Source organism: Oryx dammah, unplaced genomic scaffold, assembly GCF_014754425.2.
Source record: "Oryx dammah isolate SB20612 unplaced genomic scaffold, SCBI_Odam_1.1 HiC_scaffold_11077, whole genome shotgun sequence".
Lineage (NCBI taxonomy): Eukaryota > Metazoa > Chordata > Mammalia > Artiodactyla > Bovidae > Oryx > Oryx dammah.
In genome coordinates, this window is record NW_024080471.1 from 1,215,334 (window position 1) to 1,227,398 (window position 12,065).

A 12,065-nucleotide genomic window follows, 5' to 3' on the forward strand; every position below is an offset into this window, starting at 1 on the left:
AAAACCTGTTTCATCATCTTACTCTTTCTATATGTACCTGTTGATGGCCACAGAAACAATGATGGATTACTGGTGCTGGATTCTCTGGCTAAAATAAAGTGCCTTAGTTTTTTGCTGAAAATGAGGACTGTCAAATGCAAAACAAGAGCATGGACAGTGGATATTTAATTCTACTTGCAGAAATGTCTTTCAATTCTGCTGAGAATAGAAAAGTTAGCAAACAAAGACACATTTCATGTAGCAAGGGCAATACAAAGGGGTTATATAAATTTATTTTTCATATAACAACTGATTAGTTTAGAAAAATTCCCGTTTTCAATGTTTAATCCCATCTCTCATTTAAAAAAAAATCACTAAAAGGACAAAAACCCACACAAAAATACAATCTGTATCTGTTCTATATTTACAGATAACCGGTCACTATTAAGGCACAGATTGATTAAAAACATTTATTCAAATAACCCAAATATTTTGTGCATCATATAACACTGACAACACCGTATACTGTACTGTCATATTCCCTTCATTGCATCGAGAAAGTGAGAAAAGTAATTTCCAGTGTTTTTATTTTTTTTAGCCACTCTATTTAATCTAAGTTTAATTGGGAGAGTTTTCCCTTTGGCATAATATCAAAGCACTGTTCATAAAACCTATATCCACTCTATACTGCAAATTCATTCCATCTTCCTCCTGTTGCAAATGCATGGTGGCGAGTTGGGAAAAGACTCCAAATGACTATTTTGCGGGGACCAAGATCTTATTAAAGAAATGGTAAAATTTAGAGTGCTGTATTTTTGCACAGGAAACAAATCTGGAATTCTTACTCTATGCTGAATGTGTGGCATGATGTGTTCATATAGCCATATATGTCAGGGAGATCTATGTGCTGACCTGCATCCATGTTCCCTGTGTGCAGCATAATTCTGTTCTGTTGGCAAAGGGAACAATTTAGTTCTATATCCATAAGTAGATGCAGTTCCTTTTAGGAATGGACATCCCCTTAGTGCTATTATAATTGACAACTTTATGACAGGCCCATTACCTATGCCTTCAAGGTAACCAGTACTTTTTAAGTGAAAGTTTTTCCGTGTGCAATATTTCTCTCTTGGTTTCTGTTCTTGCTTTAATGATTAGCCCGCATTTGTACGAAAGCCCCCAGTTGTTTGTGCGCCTCTAACGCCTTCTGTAGGGAGCACGTGGCAGTGGTTTATGTCCATGCAGAAGCGAGCCTTGAATACTGAGCATAAATAAGTCATTACAGTGCAGGTGAGTCACCGCATTGCCTACTGGGAAAGTTTTCCAGCAAATTCATACACTTGGAAATAATATTGCTTTGAAGAAAGAGAGGCACTTAGTGATTGTCTTCATGGATTGAAAACCCTTCATAAATCCACAAAAAGATGTCTGAAAAGACCTAGGAAACAACGTTGCCTGATTTCTTGGACTTTCACAGTATCAAGATTGTTACAATGAGTTGAGCCGCTTACAGAATAGTCTTATTTTTCCTCCTTCAGAACTCTGCTATCTTTATAAACTGTCACCCTAGATAGAGACTTAAATAAAACCTTTCCAGTCTCAAGAAACCCAAGTCTACTTCAAGCAGACTGATATGGTTTTAGGAAAGTCCTGTGACCATATGGAGCACAGCTAATGTGTACATAAGGACAGTAATGTATTTTTCCTCCTCATGGCAACAGTGCTGTCTTGTCAGATGATTATTTGTCTTTTTTAAATAAAGTGACAATCTAGGGCTCCAGTTATTGAATGCCGTCCATTCTCTACCATAAATCTCTAGTAGATATCAATTTAATCAGTTATGTACTGTATGCTTATAATATCTAAAAATAAAAGTTTGATATAAATAAGTGTCCTTTAGTGGCAGTATACTAAAAATAGCCCTTTGCCTTCAGACAACCATTAAAATCACTTTAGCAATAAAGGCAGCAGCTAAATATGATGACTGCAAAGGGTTAATATTGCAAAGTCCATTTGGTCTTTCTTTGCTCGCACCTGTTCCAGTGAACTTGGTTCATTATAAAGTATATCTAGGATGTTGACATAAATGAACAGAACTGGTCCATAACCAAGTGGAGTCACTTAGGTTTCCCAAAGTCACAGAATACTCTGCACAAAAACTAATAAACCAGTACTATTTCAAATAAAAGTTTAACGCAGTCAGAAAAATGTGACTAAATCTGATTTGTACCAATACATCAGGTGACATAAAAATGAGAGAGAGATAATTTCCACAGGACAAGAAATTAGAAAGTGTAAAGTGCTGAAAGACCTCAATAATTATTTTAAAGCAGTACCAGAAAATTCCACTTTGATTATTTTTAAAAAAAATTCCCCAAATACTAAAGCAAACAAAATAACTTCTGTGTTTTCTGGCATCCCAGATGTCAACTCATCCTTCATGTTAAGTAAAAAATCAGTGCATATGTTATATAGGTAAATAAAAAAGAGGATATAAAGCCCTACCCCCATATTGCAAATTCTGTCCAGTTGCCATTAGGAAAAAAAAGTAATCTGCATGTGGCATTTGGTATGATGACATAAGAACATCTTCTCTCTTTTCTTCCTTCTTGGCACAAAGTTCAGGCGTGAATAAGATGCTTTGGTCCTGATACCAGACACCCAGAATGCTGAGGACGGTGTGCAGTGAAGGCTGTTCACAGATCTTCTGCATCCAACTTGACAGTTGGAGGGCATATGCCTGGAGGGTACTGCTACCAGCGGCCACTGACGCTAGCAATGTCCGAGTGATACTGACGGGGTAGCCTCCCACTTGCTCCACCTTCCAGGAAAGAGGTGCGTGTATTTGGCGGTTCAAAGAGCTTTCTTCGGTTTTTATTTAGTTCTGGAGAGAGAAACAGAGACTTATTAGGAACCCAAGGAAGAAGTTCTATAATCTTCAAGACTTGGCAGAAGAGCTCAGAAAATGGTGTTGCAGTAGGTTTGGGGGGGCGGGTGGGGGGAGTCCAGTAGGTAGCAAAAGGAAAACCTTTAAGTTGACCATCAAGACATTTTTGAAATGCTCAAAATCAAAAGTCTGATATGAAAGGTAGCATGTATAGCTGAGAGAACCAAGGACAGCAAATTATTTTACTGCCGTTTATAAACTCTCTGAGGAATATGTCATTCTCAGAACCCTTTCAAGCCCAAATATACAAAATAGTTTGACCTACCCTAAATGTCCTTTCAGGGGCAAAGGGAGGGGAACCATCAAAGTTGGTGAAAGGTATATGACAGGATGTATTACCAGTGACATAGAACATTATTACAGCTCATTAGACTCATCCATGTCAAACAGAGTGATCATTAAATTATTTAAGTCAGGCATGAAAAGAGGACCTCGTACCTAAACATGAGAATACCAAAAAAGCACACTGACGTGTTAAGCCACAGCCCGGTGGCTCTACTGACTCACGGTGCCTACACTCGAGTCAGAAAGAGTTATATGAAGAAATACATCAGTGAGAGGTTTCCTTGAATAAAAAAATCAACTTAGTAAAAACAGCAACAGTTAAGGAAATCAATACATTTGAAAACAACCAATACGTGAATCCAGATTTTTCATGGAAAAACTAATAAGATCCTGGAATTTAGCTTTAAATAATTTAGTTTTGAACTAGAGAGCTGTTTAGTTTGTCTTTTCCCAACTAAAAATTATTAATCAGAATAGTGAAAAATTGAAGCAGCCTACCTTGTGTATGACTATACAATGCCCTGTCCCCCCTCCACACACACATTCACAAATCCTCAAGTCAACTGATATAATTATTACTAATGAATACATACAAGTAAACAGAATTATCAGACTAGAAAGCAGTGTTTCTGATAGCCACCAAACGCAAATACAGCTAACCCTTGAATACCACAGATTTGAAGAGAGTGGGTCTACTTATAGATGGATATTTTTCAACACTAAATACTATAGTATTACAGGGTGGGTGGAAGCTGCAAAGAAACTGTGGATACGAAGGTGACTATAAGTCACATGAGGATTAACTCTCATGTGATTCAAGGGTCAAATGTATCTTCAGATTTATTCTACCTCAAATATACGGATTAAATAGTTCATATGCTTAAAGCTGTTGTCTTTCTCTAGGAGGGTGGTGAAGCATGTGATTCAGTACCTTCAATAATCTGCATAGTACACAGTACTTCTTCAACCATATTCACGCACACAACCCCATTCTAAATTCTGAGATTACAGAAAGCTACAGCTTGCTACAGGAATGCTGGGGATGAGAACAGACTCAAGCAGATGGCAGAGGGTCAGAAGTGGCCAGGGACAGTCATATGGCCAGACACACTCTTGTCTCCCAAGTTCTTAAAGAGGGACCAGAACCCTTAACATTTCACCCCACTGCTTTCCAAAAAGTAACTGACTGTCTCACAGGGGTGATGCAAGAGCAGAGACACGCCATTCCTGTGCACATTTAGGTCTCAGGGGAGAAGAGAAACAACAGTAATTTATTACAGCCTACATTCGTTGTGGGCTATTTAACTCCTCCTTAAGGGGTAGACAGTATTACTAGCCTCAATTTTGTAGGTAAGAAAGTTGCATTTTACAAACAGACAAAGTAACTTGCCCACGTGGCTGTTGGTGACAAAGCTGAAACCCTGCCTGCCTGATGCACAGGACTGTGCCACAAGCTGCTGTGATCCATCCACTGGGCAGAGACAACCTGAGGTATCAGGAGTACAAAGCTGAGAAACTGGTAGTTCCAGGTATGCCAGAGAACAGAGCTTTCCTTCACAATTTATGTCTATACCAAAATTACTTTTTAAACAGAAAAACAAAGCTTAGAAAATAAAGAAGGAACATATTACAAGCAATAGACACATGCAGGCATGCATACAGATGGCTAGTGTCTCAAGTTCCTATAGAAACACAGTAGCAATAACATTCCTATTACATGTATCTCGTTTTAAAAACAATATATAAAATTCACAATTCAAGACAGAATTGAATATATTTAAAGGCAAACTTATAGGAGAGTTAAAAATAAATGATTCCCCTTAAACACAGCCTGGAAAAGTTTTATCACCTTCAGATAGGAGACTTTCTTTGGCCTCCATTTTCTTTGGGGGCAAGAACCCATGAGTCAGGAGGACATTCATTCCCCCACTACAGAGAAGGAAAAGAAAGGAGTTAGATCAAACACTGTTTTCAGATGCTCATGGAGAATAACTGGGCCTTCGAAGACAAAAAAAATTTAATAGACATTGAAAACTTCATTCTGAAAAGTCACATCAACTAGATTTTTGAGAGAATAAATGATCATGAAGAATTTCAGCCATTCCCTAAAGATGTAATTTCTAAGAGTACATACATAGAGATATTCCAAGTGAGAAGCAGAGAAATCTTTTCAGAGAGATTATCAAGGATCAAAGCCCTACTGAAGAGACTTTAGGTTTTGTTTTTTAAATTAAAAAGCAAGCTCCCTCTTCTGATTTTTTTCAGTAAGCCTAAGGGATAGTTTGAGAAAATACCAACCTTTTTCTTTGAAATTCCAAGGTTCACACAATCCTGGCAGCTCTCAGGATCTTGTTGCGGATCTGAACAGAGTCACAAACTAAAAGAATAGGTCGGGAAATGTTAGATCTACCTGAGGCTGTGGTGGAAAGCCTGTCAATAGGATGCTAAACTTCCTGTCACTTAGTCCCTGTGCGTTTAGTTAACCAATCACTACCATACTCAGAGAGAAATCCATGAATTTTCCAAAAATCATGTATTTGGGGGACAAAAATTGTTTTCTCTGATCCATCTCTAGAGGAGAGAAATCTCATTTCCTCCTGTCATATTAAAATATGTGTCTTCTGGCCCAAGATTAAAAGCAAACCAAAACCTGATAGTGAAGGAACAACTCAATTATAAGTTAAAAATCTACAAAAATTTTAAAAAGTAATTTGAGCAAACTCTGTATCTAGCCAACCTATGTAACCGCAAGACAAATGCTAAGGCCGCCCTGCTACCCTGCGTCTATCTAGAAGTGAAGGGTCCTGAGACTTTAAATGAATGTCTTTGTTATCAGAGGAACTGAACTGGAAAAAGAAGCTTTTCAATGAAGGGTTTTCTCAAAAGCTTACTCCTTGCAGAGAAAATGATTTACCAGGTTCAAACAAATGCACTCACCAAAATCACCCTTAAAATAATCAAACACTTCCTGCTGGACAGAGCATTCATAAGGCATCTTATTCAAAGTTTCTAATTCCCTTTAAAAGCAAGAGGACCTGTAAACCCCACTGAGAGGCAGTCTGTAGAAGCAGGATATAACCTCAACAGAACCACACTGAAGATGATGACTAGAGAAAATATTTTTCTTAAATGAGAACTGAAAACCCCTCATGCTTTGCACCCTAATGCCCCCCACCCCCCGCACCAAAACCGACCTAGAATCATCACCAATGTATTCCAGAGTAAAAGTACTGATGATCTACCTGGAAACTATGAAAACATTTAGAGACATCTGCTTGTTGCTAGAAGCTTTACAGTTTGGAATTGGGTTGCTGCACAAAGAAACAACTTAATTTTCATTATACAGTCACAGACATTCCACAGACCTCTAGTGAAAAAGTATAGAGTTCTGAAACAAACACTTCTATGGTATAAATGTGCGGCCCCACATTTAGATATGCTGCCCCACAGTATAGACATGGTGATTGAGTTAATAAAGTTCCAAGCAGTATATTAATTTCATTTTCAAATTAATAAAAGAAATATAAAAAATATATGAAGTTAATTTGGGTCCAGAAATAGCCTTCTGAAACAGCTTTCAGGTAAACAAGTTGAAAGCTATTCTACTGCCACAGATAGTTAAAAACAAAAAACAAGGGGGAGTACCCTACTAATGATATTGTTAAAACTGTAGGTTATCTTCACTGTGTCTGATGATATACCATATGGAAGGACAGATCTTAGAAGTGGAAGGTGACCTGACATAGTCATATACTCCAGTCTATCTTCATGAAGAAACCAAAATCAAAAGAGATCTGGAAATTCACCCAAGGGTGCATGACTTGGAGAGGCAAATCTCGGACCTCCTTATGTGAACAGTGTTCCTTCCACTATAACCAACCTAATTTTACGAGTGAACAAGAAAACCAGTGGCCGCCCCATGGAGCTCCATCAGTGCAGCTGCTTCGGCACACAGCGGGCAAGAAGACTTCTCAAACTGTTATGTACAGAGCTCTATCCATGGAGAGGCCTACCAGGCTGCTCAGTAGCTCAGTTTCTACCCCATTTCAAGACAACTCTGCTTATATCTGCTTCGGATATTAGGTCTGTATATAAGATTTCCTGTAGGAAGGTTGGTGGGGTTGATCTGCTTCTATAATCCAATGGAAAAGCAATCTGCTGCTAAAATAAAATGGAAAAGCACTGAGGCTTTTAATTTCATTTGATGATTTGATTAGCAAATGTTGTTTATAAAGAACTTTCACCAGTTGGATGCCACTGCTGGCCTCAAAGGCAGAGCCTGCAAATTTGATGTTTTGAAAAAGCAACATAATTTTCTCATCACACCTAACATTTGGCTTCTGCCCTCGCTGTCTCTTTTTGAGAGACTGGCACACATATAAAATTGGCATTCATGAACTTAATCAGAAAATCTTCCATAACCTTATTTTGTTGCCTCCCAAATTTCTTCCTCATATTTCCCTAAATACCTTTTTGAGGTACACTGTTATGACTCTTGGCTTACACTCGGATGACTCTTGGCCATTCCTTTCACATGGGAGGTACCTAGTAAACACACACAGCATTTTCTTAATACACAGAACACGCAAAAGATGAACAAAGGCAGTGGTCTGGGAGACAGACCTTCAGATTTTCCTTCATTCTGAGACTACTTTCAGGATACTACCCTCTTCTGTGACTCACAAATTCTATTAAAACTTTGGGGAAAGTTAAAAAGCATTAAGACAAGAAATACTGCCAGGTTCCAGCTGTACCAAAGAACATTCTCTTTCTCTCTGCTGCAGTGATCTCAGCTGCTCTACAAGGACACGTGTATTTAAAGCATGACAGCCAATCCAGAATAATTACTCATGAACCCAATGGTTAGCGCTTAACACAACTGCAACACAGAGATTCAAACTGCTCCTCCATCCCCATGTTCTGCAAAGGGAAATTCTGGTTAGATCTCTCAGAAGAGATCTGTTTTCAGGGATGACACTTGTCAAGGCAGGTTTTCAGGCAGGGCCTTGGTGAAGGAGTGGGGGAATCCTCAGCATTTGTTACACTGTTAGTGGGAAAACACTCTGAAACCACAACCACAAAGCTGCCAGGTAGGAAGCAGAACCAGCCCCACTGGCTGAGACCATGGCAGAGAGTCTTCAGGTTCTAAGATATAAAGAAGAACAATTATATTCACCTGAGATTGCAAGCAGCATTTTCCTTCTGGCACCAAAAGTAGTAATTCCCAGCTCCTTCAGATCCTGATCTGTGAGAGTAAGGAATGTCTGAAGATCGATCTGTGGGTGAACAAGTAAATCGATGGTCAATATAGTAAGTACTTAGTTCTTCCTCAGTATAAGTTCAACTAACTGCTATACTTATTATGCTCTGCCTGCTTCCAAAGAACAATGGTGGTGTTACAGACACCTAAGGGACAACAGTTAAGTCATAAAGGTGGTCAAATAAAACTGATGATTCTAGCAGAAGACTCTGTATACTTACTCTTACTGCAACAAACGTAGGTCTTAGCATCCTGGAAGCCAAAGCAAAAAGGGAAAAAGAAATAGCAGTTTTCCGTGACCTGATAAATCATATATACCCGTCCAGAAGAGAGAAAATACTTCTTAGTTTTAGATTCGGACTCAGGTAAGTATATCTCCATTAAAAGGGACTAAAGAATACCATATAGCGTATCTCTAATTGTGCTCTACATAAAAATGAGAGCAGAATTCACAGTGTAACTCAGACCCATGATTCCCTTGGCTCAGTCCAGCTGACCATCTCTGAGAGTGGCATATATGAAGTATTCCAAGAGACAGTATAATTGTACTTCCTGGCATCAGCAAAAATGTGTGGGGGGAACCACCCCAATAATCCCACCCTGCCTTGAAAACCACCGGACGGACAGAAAGGCAATGGGCTCTGAAGCCAGAGAGGCCTGGGTTCAAGTTCTGATTCCGCAATTACTAGTTGTGGACACTCAGGGTTGATGATACCTCACAGGATTGTTTACGGCATTAAACATGATCCTAGATATAATGTAGTGTGCTCACCAAAGGGGTAAAATAGTCGGCAGCTATTAGCAATAATGTACTCAGACATATCATCTGTGAAAGTTGCTAATCTTCATCTTGCTTACAATATATTAAATCTCACACAGTTACTTAATGGGGATTCCTGTTCCAAGTCTTATCTGTATATGAGAAAATATCCTATATGAAGAGAACAGTACCACATTTCAACACAGCTGAAAATAGTAAAATACACTTTTTATTCAAATTATATAGCAATTAATTTGAAATTTTCTGCTTTGATTTTGAAGGGTACATCCAGATCTTGAAAACCCCTTTCATTTATCATTTGTAACAGGTCTGGAGATACTTTTTTTTTTTTAGCAATTCTATCCAGTGGAGACTATTACAGGGATCCTCAAACTCTTTTTACAGGGCCAGATAACTAGTTTAGGCTCACCGGGCCAATATTGTCTCTGTTGCAAGTACTCAAACTCCACTGATTTAGCTCAAAAGCAATCATGGGCAATATGAGGTAACTGAGTTGGTATGGCTGTGTTCCAACAAAATTTTATTTACAAAATTAGGCAGCAGGTCTGCAGGTTGCGGTTTGCCAGTATGACTTTATATTTTCATGTTTTCTTCCTTTCTGAAGTAACTAGATAACAAGCACCCATATTAAATTAATTTCTGTGCATCTTCAAATAGGAAATACAGATTAAAAACAAACCCAGGATATCACCGAATAACATCTAGTTACTTATTTCTAAAACCTTATGTGCATGAACAAGTTAAAACTCCTCAGCTATGAGCTTCTCAATTAGCCACCTGCATCTAACCAGCAAGACTAAGTAAATAAATGTAGTTCTTTAGTGCACAGATGATGAACGTGTTATTCAACTTAGAAAATCTTTGGTTAAATGAATACTACTTTAGAAAAAAGGAAACAAAATAGTTGTCCTAAAGTCCAAAATACACGACAACATTTTGGGGGGTGTGAAAAGAACAAAAAAGTTCAGCAATTAAATTATGGACAATGCATTAAATTTATGCTATAAAGTGCCTAATAAAAATCATAGATTCTTTATTGACTAATGCATGCCAGGGAATTACTGGCATGTACTCTTTCCATGAAGTAAAGCCAACTAGCATGAAACTTGGATGATATCAGGATTTGGAAAATAGATAAATTTAGAGAACTATTCAGTTTCTGGTGCCTTGATAATATGACAACATGATTAGAAAGAACCATGCGTAGGGGGTCTTCTCCTTATGCCAGTGCATCACGGCCATGGCTGATCAGTTTGACCAAAATCCATGGTAGGGATGTTTCAGAAGACATCTTAGTTCTGTCTCAGTTCAGACAAAACCCAAACAGTAAATTAATAAGTTAACATGTATAAAAAGCACATTATATTTTATGAGAACAATCTTCAGTAATATAATTAGGATGGTGTCAAAAAATAACTATGACGCTGTTAACTTTTAAGTGCCACAAATAAAGATAACAACGATGAAAGAATAAAATCTTAAATACAGAGTTGCTGCCAACCTTCAGGAAAGTATGAATCAAAAGTTAATGTGAATCACAACACTCATTAGGTCTTTTAGCTAAAACTGGTGAAGGATGGTTATGTGTGTTTTTGCAAGCACAATTTCCTGTATTTCTGCTATCCTGTGTTTACCGTTGCACTAAATAAATAAGAAATGACAATTTTTCTTGGCAAAAACAAGCTATGAGACTTGAATAAATGCTCAGTGAAAGCACAGTGATAGGTCAATGAGTGATTTCCTTCTAGAAGTCATCATATATACAACCAAGGTAAAGACACTTGGGAAAATAAATACTGACTGACCTCTTGTTGCTGGAAGACGTCTGTATATTTGCCCAGGCCCAGTTTGCTGAAGAGCTCAGGGAGGTCAGAGCCTTTGAAAGAGCTGTTCAGGTTACAGCCATTGCTTCCTGTCAGCGAGGAAATGCAGTCCATGTAATTGCTACTGCTGAGATAGTGTTCCGCTGAAAGGCAGAGGAGAGACAGGCTTGAAGTGGAAATGCCCAGAGAGAACATGGTTTAATTAAAAGTTTTAATCACTCAAATATTTCAGATTCATTGTTTTGGGCTGAATAGAGCAGTTGCTACAGAAACACAGCAAATCTTTTACTGAAACATTGGCTTTTCATTAAGGAAATGCTGGTTATTGCTTTCAGGGAGGCTCTTGCCATTTAAAATGGTACACTTGGGAGACAGCAATTCAGCAACAATGTCTCTGTAGTTAATAATCATTAATCATATTCTCCCTCAGCATTCAGAAACATTTGCTCTTTATAATTGATTTGATGTGAATTAAATGAATTGGAAGGAAGATCCCTAGGACACAATAAAGGTAAGGAAAGTTACAGGCTCCTCTTGCATGCAGGCTGGGCCTCTGTATCCACACTTGTGCTTTCCTATGGTCAAAGAAATTATGTGATATTACCACATATAAATCCATTTCCCTCCAACATAACTGGGCAGTGAGTTTATGAAATCGTGCTCCAAAATGAAGAGGAACATGTGAAATGAAAAGAATGATGCTGGAGTTCCTGCATTTAACTTACAACAGAAACATATCCATCTCTTAGGGAAATTCTAAGACAGCTATGTCAAGCTTTGCCTGGATTCTCCTCCTGATCTGGTGGGTAAAGATTTCTCCATATTGTCTGTGATTCTCAGACCCAGTGGCATGCACAATTGGGTGACAGACTAGTGAGCCATACCAAGTACTTGACCAGATAACCACACACCGTTCAAGGGCTGTGTGAAAATCTAGCAGAGCTGTGCTAGATTCCAGTAGGAATCAACGCCCTAATCAACAATGAACTCTCC

At 38.3% G+C, this 12,065-nt stretch overlaps 1 protein-coding gene across 6 annotated transcripts in view; it reads right to left on the reverse strand.

Annotated features, from left to right (window-relative positions):
- Nucleotides 1–238: 238 nt before the first annotated feature.
- LOC120860451 (protein bicaudal C homolog 1) overlaps nucleotides 239–12,065 on the reverse strand; it is a 354,826-nt gene continuing 342,999 nt past the window's right edge. For 2 of the 6 annotated variants that reach the window (XM_040236254.1, XM_040236253.1), the window contains exons 19-22: nucleotides 11,055–11,215; nucleotides 8,385–8,484; nucleotides 5,507–5,585; nucleotides 239–2,860 (exon numbers count right to left, since the gene is read on the reverse strand). In XM_040236254.1, coding sequence (XP_040092188.1) covers nucleotides 5,530–5,585; nucleotides 8,385–8,484; nucleotides 11,055–11,215 — 317 coding nt within the window. In that variant the 3' untranslated portion in view covers nucleotides 239–2,860; nucleotides 5,507–5,529. The remainder of the gene's footprint in view (nucleotides 2,861–5,506; nucleotides 5,586–8,384; nucleotides 8,485–11,054; nucleotides 11,216–12,065) is intronic. The other 4 variants (XM_040236255.1, XM_040236256.1, XM_040236251.1 and 1 more) reach the window with 3 other exon arrangements.